The following is a 15875-nucleotide window of genomic DNA, read 5'->3' on the forward strand; positions in this document are numbered from 1 at the left end:
AAGTACTTGCTCTGGCAATGGACCAAGGGGGCCCTTGAGGGTTTGGGAACCCACATCCTTGTGTCGTCTCTCTCTCTCTCTCTCTCTCTCTCTCTCTCTCTCTCTCTCTCTCTCTCTCATATGCCTCTGTTTCTTTCAGTTAGTTCCTTCAAGTGAAGTGAAGTGTCCCTTGTGTTTGTGCGGAGTACTAGATCCGAGCGAAATTCTTCCGTTGCACCTGACATTGGTATCAAAGCTCTATGTGCTTCGGTTTCGCAAACTCAAGGGAAGAACCACCAAGAACCCAAGAACCCCAAGAACCATCAAGCACCCAAGTAGAACCAAGAACCCAAAGAACCTCTCTCGGTGTTTTTTCCTGATAGAATCTTTGAGTCCCGATCATGGACTTACTAGATCTCATCTTCATTGCCATGTCTTTGAAGGAAGATCAACATCGGATACACGACAACCCAGATCTTGAGTACCAAGATCTACTTGCCTCTTATGCGGGTATGGAAGGAGTTGGAAAAGGGTCCCTGCCCCTCTTCTGCATTCGCATTCGCATGTAGCGTGCATCCACTTCCGTCGACAAGCAACCATTGGAAATACCTCCGAGCCTTGATCTTTCAGCTTCACTTGCAATGTTTTCACGACAGGACTATTCCAGTGGTAGTACTTGCTCCCAAGGCAGAGTTAGCACCAAGGTGTGTATTCTGCAACAGTAGTAAGCGTGCCTAGTAACTCGTGTGGTGGGTGTTTACATCGCGGCTGATCTACATCCGCAGTATCCACCCGTTTGGAGGAATCTTCATCGGTTATGCATCCACAAGCATTACAAACAGTCAACATGAGAAGAACAGAAAAGAATCCCAAGATAGAAGTTCGGCAATTGTGCCTCATCTTTAACAATGGGGGATGTCACGTGCGCACTTCACTTGCGCTACGTGGACGTGTTTCTGCTACAGTCTAGCGTCAGCCGTCTAGCTTAGGACCTAGCGTGGTACTTTGTGAGCCTCTAGCAGGACGTGCATGTCCAAGCCAATCATAGTTGCACACCCTCTCTTGCACAACATTTCCATTTCAGCATATAGGCATTTTACTGCGTGTGAACGGCCTCTTAAGCCATTTTATTAATAAGTGACTTTTTGTTTACCCTTGTTGGAATGTAGGTAGGGCAAATGGCTAGAGGACCTATAAAAGAAATCTCTTGGGCACTAGTGGAAGACAGAAGAGACAGCAGCAGCAAAGGAACCTGCAGACTTGGGGATAGCAGGTGAGCATCTAGCGTTTTCAACCTTCTTCTCCATTAGTGTTTTCAGCCAAGACAGCCAGCGTGTTTGCCTTTCCCGGCTCCCCGCCGCAGCACCCCCAGCAGATCAGCCCTTCCCTCGTCTCACAGTCGGTCGTTCCATCGCAACCAAGTCGACGGAACAGTTTTCAACATTCAGCCATAGACCGGTCGTCGTCGACACAGTACCCCAGCACCTAGTACCCCTTATGCCTTGGCTCGACATAAGGATCCACAAAACCTCGTCGTCGACATCATCGTCGTCGATATAGACCCATCAAGAACCTCGTCATCGACATAGACCCATCAAGACCCTTGTCGTCGCCGTTATCGTCGTCGACATAGACCCATCAAGAACCTCGTTGTCAACATCACCTTCGTCGGCGTAGACCCATCAATACCTCGTCATCGACATCATTGTCATGGACATAGACCTTCAGTACCTCGTCATCGACATAGACCTCGTCGTCGACATAGACCCATCAAGACCCTTGTCGTCACCGTTATCGTCATCGACATAGACCCATCAAGAACCTCGTTGTCAACATCACCGTCGTTAGCACAAACCCATCAATACCTCGTCGTCGACATAGACCTAGTAGTACCCGTCGTCGTCATCATCGTCGTCGACATAGAATCTCTCAATACCTCAGTACCTCAGCACCCGTAGTACCCACAATACCATCAATATCCAGTAGTACCCAACATCAATACCATCATTACCTTGTAGTACCCAACATCAGTAGCATTAGTACCCATTAGCATCAGTACCTCAACATTTAGCATCATTGTGCAAGAATAAAGAAAGTACTTGCTCTGGCAATAGAGCAAGGGGGACCTTGAGGGTTTGGGACCCGACATCCCTCTGTCGTCTCTTTTCTTTCTCTTTCTCTCTCTTGTATCTCTCTCTTTCTTTCAATTCAGTTCCTTCAAATGAAGTAAAGTGTCCCTTGTGTTTATGCGGAGTACTAGATCCGAGCTAAATCCTTAAACACTTTTGCTGCACCTGACATGAGCTGCAACGTCAACAACAAGTTGATGCTTATGCGAAGGACATGCTCCAGCATTCGGAGGATCCCTAGTACGCGAAATTTTTGATCTGGCATCCGATTGATGAGATGTATTCCCGATGGCGTGTGGCCATCAATTCCCCCTTAAAGTCAGCTTTGAAGAAAGCTCCTGTTCCACGGATGTTCATCGAAGATGAACGCGACGACTTTGTCGAAAGATGAGTCAACCAACTTCTAGGGGCCACGAAGCATTCGAAGAGACGTAGCAAGGGAGTAGACTAACCTGGTTACTCGGGTCGTCAGTCTTTTTTTGCAAATACAAGAAACAAAGGAAGCGTGTACGCTTCGAGGGTGTCCATTTCGTCCTCATCTTCTTCTGATAGTTCTGACAGCTCTTCCTCTTCTGATTCTAGTGATGAGGACAGAAAGGGCAAGAAACGACGAAAGAACTGGAGGCATGGAAAGAAGAACAAGAAGGTCAAGAAAAGCAGATCCCACCGAAGATCTTGGAATTTTTTTGATAGTTATGAGGAGGATTCATTCTCTTCTGAGAGTTCGGACTCTGAGGACCAGATGTTTTATTCAAAGAGGAAGCGCTTTTATAGAGCCAATCAATACGACTTTCTTGAAGATAAGAGCAAGAAGACCAAAGAATTTAAGGAGGGTGGACAAGCAGTAAAATTTGGTACTTTTTCAGGTTTTAGAGATGCTCACAGGGCCCTCGCTTTTATTCAACAATTTGACATAGCTTTTTTTGGAGGGCGCTATTGAGAGCACTCAAAAATCAGGAGGACAACGTCTTATTTAAAAGGAAATGCACGGACATGGTGGTTCACTCTTCTGCTATGAAAAAAAGCACCGACAAAGTGGCTTAAGTTCAAGCGACTTTTTATTTCCTCTTGGCTCACTCAAGGGTATGAGCGTGATGTGATTACAGGTTGGAATCATCTTCAGATGACCAAGGGAGATAATTTAAATCTTTATTGTGAAAGATTTTGGGATGCTTCTCTGTGTGCCTCTTTTCTTAAAAAGATTAGCCTTAAGCAGCAAATTGAGCAATTTTGTTGTGGACTTCCCAAAGAGATTCGAGATTACTGCTTTCTACAGAAGTCCGAGTCCATACAACAACTGATGGGACATGCTAAGCAAGGGTTTGCTATGCATTCGGGAAACTTGACTTATCCAACCGTTTAGGCTTTGACACCAAAGACCAGACAAAATTCGACAAACGATAACAAAAGAAAGGGAAGTTTAAAGATACACGTCCTTGGCTGACAGAGGAACAGAAAAATGAATACCTTAAAGCGGGGAAGTGCTTTGATTGTGGAGAACAAGGACATATATTTGCACGGTGCCCCAAAAAGGCACTCCGAGGGCAATCAGAAGATAGGCCAGAGAGTTCCAGAGCAGCCGAAGAACGCGGAAGAAAAGTAAAGACGAAAGTAGGACTGGTACCAGATTGTGTGGGGACCGGCCGAGATCAGATGGATCAAGAAGCCCTCGACGGAGGAGCCAAGACCAACTTCATTTCACCTGAATTGGCGACTGGGAATTATGCCCGGCCAAATGGGGCCACAAGCGGAGGTGGTTCTAGCGGCACCCAAACAGGATGTTGCCATTACACGGTACACGTGTTGTTGGCAAACTTCGTCTGCATTGTCAAAAGTATTTAGGGCACGAGGACTTTTATATCATGCCTTTGGAAGGGTGTGACGTCCTCCTAGGAATCTCTTGGTTCCACAAGAACAGTGCCATGGTCAATTATAGGGCTAGGGAAGCAACTTTGAAGAATGAGAAGGATAGAGAGATTGTACTTGATGTAAAGTCGAAGGGCGAGTCCGTCCCTCTTGTATCGGCTTCGGCCATTTCCAAATTAATGAAATCCAGTTTTTTTGTTTACTCGATCTTCTTGAAGGAACTGAATGATGAACAAAAGTCTAATATGTCTGATTTATAAAACGAACGACAGAACTTTCTACACGCACAGGCTGATTGTTTCTCTGAAGACCTACCAAACGAGTTACCACCTTCTCGTCCTGAGGATCACACGATTGATTTGATTCCTGGTAGTACACCACCGAACTGACCACCTTATCGAGTTAGCCGAGCCCAAAATGAAGAAATAATGAATCAGGTAAAAGAACTTCTTGAAAAGGGTCTTATCCAACCTAGCACTTCACCTTTCTGTTCTTCGATGTTGTTAGTACTAAAGAAAGATGGATCTTGGAGAATGTGCATTGATATAGAGCTCTCAATAAAATTCATCAAGAACATAATCCCTATTCCAAGGATCGATGATATACTCCACAGACTTGAGGGACCCTCTTGTTTTAGTAGAATTGATATGAAGAGTGGATATCATCATATCTGCATCGCTCCAGGGGACGTCTACAAGGCAGCTTTTCGGACAACTTTTGGTTTCTACGAACGTTTGGTTATGCCATTTGGCCTTACAAATGCTTTGGGGACATTCAACCGAATGATGGATAGGATTTTTAGAGAGTATCGATCATTTGTGGGCACTTTTTTTGATGACGACATCCTTTTTTCCAAGAAAGAAGCAGAATACAGACACCATCTTCTAAAGGTTTTCCAAGCACTGCAAAAACATAAATTGGTTATCAATCAAAAAAGATCGAGTTTTTCTTACCAGAGATACACTTTTTGGGACACATAGTCTCAGCAGAAGGAGTAAAGATGGACCCGGCCAAAGTAGAGACCATTTGTGATTGGCCTGATTTGAAAAATGTCCATGAAGTTTGAAGTTTTGTGGGCTTGTGCTCTTTTTTTTTTTTTCCCGAGAAAAAGATCCTTCTATTAGTTAATGAAAACTGCCCATAGGGCTACAACCACCTCTGCAAGAGAGGGCTACAACAAACATGATGGGGAGACTCTCCCAATGAAAAACCAACATATATACAATGAGGCTAAATCAAGAGATGGGAGGAGGGAAGAGCCACACAGGTGGACGGTAGTGCCATCTGAGCACACCCTGGACAATGGTGTAGAAGGCCCAGGGCGCCAGAGTCGAAGAAAAGCCTCGCGGCGCTCCCGCATGCGGTCCGAGCAGCCCTGTAGTCCCTCAAGCTGTCCTCTGAGAGTATGGATCAGCTCTAGCCAAAAGTCACGAACAGTCTCTGCTGGTGGCGCAGAGCGAGCCTCAAATGCGGAAACAGCGGGCCCGCCAAATGAACCAAAGTGTCAGGCCACTAATGAGCTCCCAACACTCCTCTCTCTCACTACACCACTCCTGTGGAGTAAGCTCTGTAGCAGGCTGAAGTGTAGGTCGCCCCCCCTGTATCACTATCATCCTATTGGTGGAAGATAGCTCAAACTGAAGTGCCGGGCTCGTGAGAGTGGACCAAGCCGCTGCCCCCCAAGTGTACTCTCTAGCCGTGGAGAGAGTAGGCATCATCCGAAGAACTCGTAGCCACACCTGCTGGGCGGAGGGACAGTCCCAAAGACAATGGCGCTGACTCTCCACCAACTGGTCACAGGCTGCACATGCGGCCGAGAGACCATTATGCACAAGCCAGCTCCCTACTGCTGTAGCTCTGTGTGCAACCAGCCACTGAAACAAAGTGACGCGCCTCGGCTGTCTGGAGTCCCACAGCCTCTGCCAAAAGGCTGCCAAGAACTCGACTGTGAGGCCCTCCTCCTGCCAATGACGTGCTGCAGCGGGGCGGGCCTCTCTTTGTGCTGCAAGTATATGACGGCCAAGCCGAACAGTGTACTGAAAGAACGGGACTCCAAGGTGGTGTGCAGAACAGAAGGGGTCCCTCCATAGCCACTCACCCGGATCCCACTGTACTCGTGCCAGTGGACAACACTCCCAAGCCCATAGTCTCCAGTGTCCAGTCTCAAGATCTGCTGGGTCTGGGTCTATGACGCAAGTCCTCCCACAGATGCCCACAACTGGGATCCTCTGGAAACAACACTACTACTACCTGCGGGGCCTCTACTGAAACTCGCTGTAATCGTCCCCCACCCTGAAGCTCGAAGAACAGGCTGGGACAGTCTCTGAGCAGGCCCTGACTGAAATGAGAACCTCCAGTCGTGTGAAGGCTCCCATCCACCGGGGTGCTACTGGCTCGAGAGGCGTGAGCCACTCTGTTGGAACTGACTCTGAGATGTCGTGAGACATGCTCTGCACCCCTCTCATGCCCTGTAGCTGGAAACCCTGCACCTCCTCTAACAAACTTGTGAACTCTAGCCAGTCACCTAGAGAGAGCGCTGGGCCTGCTGCCATGGGACCCAAGGAAAGATGAGGCCGACTACCAACCAAGTGGCCTCTCTGAGTGCTAACCATGGGGTTCCAGACGAGGGGCTGCCGTAGGCGCTCCTCCGTGCACGTCGGCTGTCTCTGCTCCAGGCCACGCCGTAAGAGCTCCCAAGATCGAAGAAAACTCACAGCGAATCGGTCCTCCAGTCTTCTGCTCAAACCAACTCGGCGCATCTTTGTAAAGATCCATCTGGTCGAAGGTTGCCAAGGGCCTCCTGATTGAGGCACCCTGGCATGAAGCCTCTGCAGCAAGAACTCCTTCCAGGGCTCCTCACCTGGAAGAAGTCCTCTGACTATTAATTTCGCAAGAAGGGCTCTGCTCTGCTGTGCTGGATCAATGATCCCAAGCCCTCCCTGAGAACAAGGAAGCGTGATGACCGACCAAGCCACCTTGGCTCGGGCCATTTGAGTGTCACGTCCTAACCAAAGGAAGTTCCTGATCAGCCTCTGTACCTGGCTTATACAAGAAATCGAGAAGATCCAACAGGAAGTGATGTACCACATAGTCGCCAACAACACCTGGTTGGCAACTACTACTCTACCAACCAGCGAAAGTCGTGCTGAGCTCCAATGTAACAGCTTTCTCCTGATGGACTGGACAAGAGGAGCAATCTACTGCTCGGGAGACAAGTTCAAACCAACCTGACAACCCAAGTACCGAACTACAGTCCCTGGGGAAATCCACCCGAAACCCTCTCTTGGCATCCAATCTAGCACAGGAGCACTACCAACCGAGAAAGCCATTGTCTTTCTCCAGTTGATCAGTGCGCCCGATGCACAACAGAAGGTCTCCAAAGCCTGCTCACATCTGTGAAGATTGGCCTCCTTGCCATCTAAGTACAAGGCTGAGTCAAACTCAGCTTCCAGTAGCTCATCTCCTCGAATAGGGAGTGCTAAGCCCCGTACACCAACCTGCTGTGACACCAAAAATCTGCTCATCGCCTCCACATAGAACAGAAAAGAGAAAGGGGGCAAGAGGACAACCTTGTCTGACCGAGCGTGTGAGCATGAAGCGCTCACCTCTACCTCCTGCCAAAAGCACCTGACTGTGAGCCTGTCTGTACAAAGCTGACACCCCTCTGATCCAAGCATCTGAGAAGCCCATCCTGCGTAGAGTGCCCTCTAGAAAGTCCCAGTCAACTCTGTCGTATGCCTTCTCAAAATCGAGAAGAAGAATCACAAGGTCCTCACCACGGAGCCGTGCCAGGGCAGAAGCCTCCTAGAAAGTAAAGATGTTGTCAAGGATACTGCGTTCCTTGACAAAACTTGTCTGAGTCCCATGTATAAGGCTCTCTAAAAGTGGCTGAATCCTCAAACTCAGAGCCTTGGCAAGAATTTTGTAGGCTTAGTTGAGGATGGTGATGTGGCACCACTGTCGAATCTCATCCAAGGAGCCATCCTCCTTGGCAATGAGGTAGATCAGGCCCTCACTTATGTTGTCAGGCATCACTCCTGTGTGCAAAATGTACTGAAAAGCACTAAAAGATCCGGGCGAAGCAGGTCCCAGTACTCCAAGAAAAAGCTGGGAGTCAACTCATCCTCGCCTGGACAGCTACCACGAGGGAGGGCCCTAAGAGCCGTGTGCAGCTCCTCAAGCTGAAGTGGCATCTCTAGCCTTTGGCGCATCTCCTCTGTCACAAGACATGGCATCTGTGCCCAAACCTACTCCCTGCATGCATCCTGCTGCTCTAACTGGGGCTCAGCCGACAGTAACTCACGGTAAAAGTCAGTAGCAACTGCACGCATATCCTCGGGCTCACAAGCAACTGACCCATCGGGCCTCCTCAACTGATTGACCTTGGCATGCGAGTGCCGAGGTCCCACTGTCTCAAAAAACGCACCAGTCACTTTGTCACCCACCTGAGTCTATTGAGATGCCTGTCGGTGGACGGCAAACTCATGACGCCTCTCCTCTGTGCTAGCAAGCTCCTGTCGAGCCTGTTGTAACTGCTCCTCCAACCATGGACTGTCTGGATGCTGCTCTTGCATCCTCTATAGTGAAGCAATGCCTCGTCTGAGACACTGCTCCGACTCTCTCGCTACAGCCCGGCGAGCCAAAGACTCTTGAAGAAAAAAGTGGCTAAGCTGAGCTAGGCCTGAGGCCACTCTGTCTACAGGTGAAACCTGGCTGTCCATGCCCTCTGTCCAGAGAGCCTCTACCTTCTCTCTGAGTGCTGAGTCCAACAAGACCCTCTCTGGGATGCGAAGCATCGTGCTCCCACTCCTCTGCCTGTCTGCCATTGTGAGGATCACTGGTGCATGGTCCGAGAAGGATGTCCCTGCCAGGATGCCCACTGATCCCCCCAAGTCACTGAAGTGGTCACTAGTGTAGAAGCGATCTATCCGCGATAGATTCACTCCTCCCACTCTGTGGTCCGATCTAGAGAAGGCAAGACTGTCTTGGGGCCTCACAAAACTAGAGTGCTGCCATGTATCCGAGACCCTCAAAGTCATACACAACCTCTCCCAAGCTGCCAACTCGACTCCATGCACAATAGCATGACTGCCACCAATCCTGTCAGAAGGGTCCTCCAACATGTTGAAGTCCCCTCCTATACATCAATGATCGGCCTGCGGCAAAGACTCAACAATCTGTGTCCAAAACTCTGCACAAGCACTCGCCACATTGGGCGCATAGATGTTCAGGAAGCCCACAAGGCTACCCTGAACCTGCATAGTAATCCACTGAGCCCTGCCTGGCACAATAATCCCTCTGCCCACAATGGCCTGGTGCAATGAGTCCGCAATAGTCATACATACCCCACCCTGGATGCCTCCAGGCCCAAAAGCAGCTGACCAAAAGGTATCATATCGTCCACGCAGAATCTGACCACATCGCAGAATGCGGCTCTCGCACAGATGGTGCTCCTGAAGCATAAGGAGATCAATCTCTCCTCCCACAAGGCAACGCTGAAGCTCCTGATGCAATCGGCCCCGCTGTCGTTGAAACTGGGGCCCACCTAGTCCCTGCACGTTCCATGAGACAATCCTCATGGGGAGCGAGAGAGAACAGATGCTGCCGCAGCAGCAAGACGGGCTGTCTTCGAGGTTGGCTTGGATGGGGAGTAATCCGCATCCGAGCGTTCTCTAGATAGGCGTGACTGCAGTGAGTGCCTAGCCCAAGCCCAAGCAGAGCAAGCCGTGCGTAAAGCAACCTCCTCTGTCCAGGAGTCCTCATGAATGTATACATAGCAAGGCAAATACTGCATATCAGCAAAGAAGTACACCACAACGTGCCTACATCCTGCTTAGTCTGGGGGTGTCACTGCAAACTTGGCCAATGGCCACAAAGTCTGTAGCATATCTGTAACTCCAAGTTCTCCCATGTGGTGAGAGAACTCTAGGACCTTCGTATGCAACCATCCCAACACTGAGTCGAGGGACCACTCTGTCTGGGCCCTACCACAGAGGGGGAAGGAGAAACCAACTGGTTGGCAGTTATCCATTCTCTTATGCAATGGCGACACTATCTACTCATAGCCGACTTCATTGTCTTTACAAACCATCAGAGCTTACGCCATTTCCTTGTCCCGGAAGCAGCTTTCAGGAAAGCACATGCAGTGGGCTAACATCTTGTCATAGTTTCAACTTTCACTTTCAGATAGTCCATGTTTAGGGACAAAAGAACTTAGTGGCAGATGCATTGTCTCGAAAGGCCTTGCTTATGGCTATTCCATGATCCATCATCTCAATTTCGAGGGTATGGTAGAGTAGTACACCACAGATCCTTATTTTGCAGATATCTTTCACCGGATACAGAGTAGGGAGACAGTTGCAGGCTATTTCATACGGGATGGCTCTTTGATGTGGAAAACAACGTTGTGTGCTACGTAGCCTTTGAGAGAAAAGGTTTTGAACTTTTGACAGAGTGCCATTGTCCATCTTTTTCAGGCCACCGTAGCATAGATACCACCTTGAAGGGTGTTGAGCGTTACTTTTTCTGGCCGAGGCTCCAAAAGGATGTCGATGAGGTTGTTTGCAGTTGTTTAGTATGCCAAAAGGTCATGTTTGACAGGCATACGGCACCAGGACTTCTACAACCTTTACCCATACCCGCCCGCCCTTGGGAAAGCATTGCTATGGATTTCATTTTTGATCTTCCCAAGACCCAAAGTGGGCATGATGGGATTTGGACAGTCATTGATAGATTTAGCAAGCAAGCTCACTTTATATTGGTAAAGAAGACAATTAAGCGAGACCATTTGGCGAGACTTTTCATCTCACAAATTTTGTGGTTACATGGCATGCCTGAGTCCATAGTTTCGGACAGAGACCCTCGATTCACGAGTTTGTTTTGGAGGGCAATCTGGGAGAACATTGGCACGCGGTTAGAGTTCTCGTCCTCATTTCACCCACAGACAGACAGACAGTCTGAAATAGCAAATTTAGATATATTGAAGTTTTACATTTCAGATTAAAAGACTCAATGGGGAAAGTACTTGCCCTTGTGGAATTTGCCTACAACAACATAGTTCATTCATCGACAGGGAAGGCACGATTTGAAGTTATCGAGGGTGCTAAGAAGGTCTCTCCATTTCTAAGCACCAAAGATAAGATTTTTGAAGCAGATCAGTATACGAGAGGTTTGGACACTGCTTTTGCCAAGGTTCGCGAGGCTCTTGAGAAGTCTCAAACACGACATAAGAAGGTAGTTGATATCAACGTGACTTGCAGTTGAAAGAAGATGATTGGGTGCTCTTACGATTTGAGAAGGCAGCCTTAGGAAAAGAAAGGGAAAGGAACAGCTTTTTCCAAAGCTAAGTATGAGATATTATGACCCTTTCCAGATTCTAGAAAAGATAAATGATGTGTCCTTCATACTAAAGTTGCCAAATACTTGGAAGATTCACAATGCTTTTCATGTGAGTCTCCTGAAACCTTTCAAAGGTGAGGTGCCAGTTGATAGGGAGCCTAAGGAGCAACCTGAAGTAGAAGAGAGCGAGAAGATACTCGTTCCTGAACAGATATTGGCTCACAAGGAAAGGAAAGTGAAAGATAAAGTGATACGGCGGTTCTTAGTGAAATTTAAGAACTATCTGGCATTGGATGCAAAGTGAATGAGATACTCCTGAGATATTGGAACTTTACCTTGAGGCTTTCGGTCTAGCTGCGTCTATCCGAGAGATCCCGCAGATCAGCAGGGTTGAAATCTGGTGCAGACGGGATTGCACAAGAGGGGAGTTACTCCGCTCCTTTGTCACAGATTACCCAGATGGAATAAATCACTGATTTTCCTTTGGATTTTAGGAATACTGATGTGCTGATAGTATTGTGTTGTATGACTATATGAATAAAGAACTTGGAAATGGGAATTCCCGAAAATGAATCTGATTAATGTGTACTCTCTCATGTGATTTTGTACGAGTCCAAGTTTGAAAGACGAAATGATTGCAACATTTTGGTCTTGAGATTCTATGGACATGATCGCAATAAGAATTAGTTAATCCAACATCAAAGAGGCCCGGTTTGGATCTAGATGTGATTGCTAACACGTTGCTAGAAATCATGGTCCTCTCGATGGATTCTATGTGATTTGATTTTCAGTGACTGTCATCTTTGTGCAAGTATTGGATTTGTGTTGTCTAGTGCGTCGATACTTAGAGTCAGTGTCTACTGAACGGGCTTATGGCATATGTCTGATTTTGGAGGCATAATCGAGGGTGATTACAAGGGGTGTGTGGATCAACTCGAGCCAAAATGCCAGCACATTCACTGCAGGCTGCCGAGGTTATCCCTCGGAAACCTTGGAAACATCGAGTCCTCCAGGCTCCATATAGACCAGGGACCAAGACTGCTGACCAACTCTCATTGAAGAGCTCTCTCTCGAGTCCATATCGTTGTTACAAAATCAGGAGTAGGGCACTGTTATTCTGCAGTTGTAGAGTTTGGAATAGTGATCAAACACTTACCCTTTCCAGTAACTAGCGGATGCTTTGAAGCCGTAATGATCCATTGAGACTCATAAGATGTCTGTTTGTGTAGGCAGCATCTTTTTCTCAACTCAGTTTTGGTCATTCCTGTAATTGTAAGATGCACATGCTGGAGTTGGTTGCAAAACTGGTTAAATTGTGATTACTGTGTCCCTAATTTAGCGGCTTACGTGTCATGTAGCCATAGTGCCTCACTAAAGTCGATAATGTTTCTTGGAATACACAATGCTTCCTGCTGTAGTCGAGAACCATACCAAAATGATTTAAGGATCTCTCACAAAAGTTTTTGGGAAACTGGAAATGGTGCTAAATTATCAGGATATTGGTCATTGTGGCACTGCAGGCTCTTCAAGTAATGGCTGCAATGGCACAATAAGGCCTCCAGTTTTGTCAAGAAAACAATGTCTCAGTGACACAGGCGCTGGCTATGAATCGACACTTAGAACCAGGCAGATTTATTCTCTATGCCAGCAGGGTCTAATAGAAGAAGCGTACCATGTATTTAAAGAGATGAAGGCCATGGACATGGTAGCTACAGGAGATGCACTTTACATCCTTGTTAGTGGACTTGCCTTAATAGGCCATTTGGAAGATGCCTACAGAGTCTCTGTTGAGCTGAAGGGAACAGGTCCAGTACATAAGAAGGCCCTTTATGGTGCACTCATCACGGGCCTCAGCAAAAGTGGACATGTTGAACAGATTGAGAAATGCTGTAAGGAAAGCCACGAGTCAGGTTTAAAAATCCCAATGAAGAGTTTTAAAGCTATGATTAGTACTTTAGTCAAATCTGGCCTGGCAAGAAAGGCTTACGACCTTTACTTAATGCTGAAAGCCAAAGGGAGACATCCAGATTTATTAATTCTGGATAATTTGATTTTTGCTTGGTCAGAGAATGGTGAAGTTGATATTGCATACTCACTGTTACAGGAGCTTCGGTCAAGGTCTGGAGCTTTGAGGCCTGGATTATTCAATGCTGTTATAAAGGGCTATGCACTTGAGAAGAGATTTGATGATGTTCTGAAAGTAGTCCAGGACATGAAGAATGACCATGTGCAGTACGATCTGGTGACTTATAACACACTCATTGACATGCATGGAAAACACGGCAAATTGGCAGACGCTTTACGAATCTACAGGGACATGGGTGAGAAGGGCATTCATCCAGATGTATTCACTTTTACCACTCTGATTGATATTTTAGGTCGGTCAATGCTTGCAGATGAAGCTTATGAGATTCTCAAGGACATGAAGGGCCTAGGTGTTAGACCAAATGTAATAACTTATAACACCTTGTTTAAGGTACTTGGAAAATCTGGACACATCCAAGCCGCCAGCTTGATTGTTGAAGAAATGGCTGAACAAGGCATCTCTCCAGATGCATTCACTTTTTCGTCACTAATAGATAGTCTTGGAAGGGCTTCCCGGTTTAGTGCAGCAAGGAGCTTATTTGAGCGGATCAAAACTAAAACTGGTGTCGTAGATGTGGTGACATATACTGCTCTTATCAGAGCCATGAATAAATCAGGGCAAGTAGATGTCTCTCTTGCATACTTCAAGGAGATGAAAGCTTCTGGTTACTCACCAAATTTAATGGCTTACTCCACTCTGATTGATGGGCTTGCCAAATCAGGCAGGCTTGAAGAAGGGTATTACTACTTTCAGGAAATGGAGGGCTGTGGTTGTTATCCCAATGTGATCGTTTACAATACCTTGATCCATAACTTCGCAAAAGCAGGGAGGAGGGATTTTGTTGAGCAGCTCATGGCAGATATGGACTCCAAAGGAGTGCACCCTGATCCTTACACATACAGTGGTTTGATTGATGGGTATGGTAAGTCAGGGTATATTCAGGAAGCTCAAGAGATATTTAAGGACTTGAAGCTAAGAGGGGGCGCATGTTTGAATGTGGCTGTATTTAACTCTATCCTTACAGCTTTGCTAAGAGAAACTCTTATAGATGAGGCCTTGGAGCTATTTTATGAAATGCCAAAGTTTGATATCAGTCCTAATGAGCGGACCTACAAATTGATCCTTAGTCCTGTGAAGTTTGCAGGCAGATTTAGGGATCTGGAGAGAATTATGGAGCTACAGCACTTGGCATTCAAACATTAAGGTTGTGAGCATAGTTGTGGGAAAATTTGATCTGCATTATGGAGATACTGCACATGGCATTCCATCAACTTCATGCCCATGATTGCACATTCTAAGAGCTGTATTTGCACACACCAAACCTGTATTTGAACACCCAAAAGGCTGTTCCTGTGCAGGTCGGTTTATTGAACAGACTGAATGCGGGGCCTATGGTCCGTTATGCTTTCCAAATGTTAAGAGAGCAGTGGGCATGTGAATCTGAGTATCACGGCCAGTTTTGTACAAAAGCCTTCTCGTCATTGGAAAAAATGAGAGGATTTGCAGAGACTTCGATTTTTGCTCATGATTCATGTTCGGGCTTGCCTAGTAAGGACAGCTTTCCCGATCAATGAAGTGGGACACAACGTGAACAATCTCTGCTATTTTTGAGGAACCAGATGACAAAATTGTAAACTCAAGCATATGCTTCCTACTGGTATTGGGCATGGTGTGCAAGCAGGGCTTGGCAGGTAGCATGGAGAAGGATATTTTTGCTGGCAAGGAATGGAGTGGCGCGAATTAGCAATTGTCTACAACACCCTGATTCATGCTTCTGCAAAAGCAGGCACGACAAATTTTCTCTAGTGAATTTAACAGTAAATACGGAAGGCAAAGGGGTTGTGCTTGATGCAGCTTAGCTTTCTGGGAGATGTCTTGCAGCTACAACTTTGCGAGAGGTCTGATTAGCTAGTGTGTATGTGGAGAGAGTAATTGGACAATTTTTTTGTGTTAAAGTGAAGAATGTTATGAGATTTTCAAAGCTGATGACAGATGCGCTTTTGTCCATTATGAGATGTGGTCAGATTCTGTGGGAGAGTGGGACTACAAAATCTTCTTAGTGGCGTTGTATATCTTGTATTTTATTTTTGTCATACACTCAAGGGAGTAGGGGAGCCTCTCATCGCCCATGTGGCTTCTGTTGAACATTTGGACCTGTGTTCATTGATTTTTTGCATTACATCTCTTTTGAGATCGTTGAATGTAATCAAATCTGTGGGAAAAGAAATTCAGGAATCCATGACAGCATAAGGCACTCATTGTACTATGAGTTTTCACTGCCTTGGGTCAGTTAATGTCCTAGGTTGTTGCATCTGGGTGCAAATGCTTGCGTTAATTTTAGTGCAAGTATGCATTCTAGAAATCAAACAGGGTCAGGAAAGTGTTGAATTACTCAGGATTTAAGCTGCCTTATAAGCTTGAGAGCATTTGAATTTAATTTTTTAAGGTGCTTGTAACCGTCTGTGAATAATATGAGG

At 46.7% G+C, this 15875-nt stretch overlaps 1 protein-coding gene across 2 annotated transcripts in view; it reads left to right on the plus strand.

Annotated features, from left to right (window-relative positions):
* Positions 1–15642, plus strand: part of LOC147432039 (uncharacterized) — a 93026-nt gene extending 77384 nt beyond the window's left edge. For both annotated transcript variants that reach the window (XM_086491846.1, XM_086491847.1), the window contains exon 3: positions 12833–15642. In XM_086491846.1, coding sequence (XP_086347972.1) covers positions 12833–14601 — 1769 coding nt within the window. In that variant the 3' untranslated portion in view covers positions 14602–15642. The remainder of the gene's footprint in view (positions 1–12832) is intronic.
* Positions 15643–15875: the final 233 nt, after the last annotated feature.

This window comes from Adiantum capillus-veneris, chromosome 20, assembly GCF_014529385.1.
Source record: "Adiantum capillus-veneris isolate H3 chromosome 20, ASM1452938v2, whole genome shotgun sequence".
Classification (NCBI taxonomy): Eukaryota; Viridiplantae; Streptophyta; class Polypodiopsida; order Polypodiales; family Pteridaceae; genus Adiantum; species Adiantum capillus-veneris.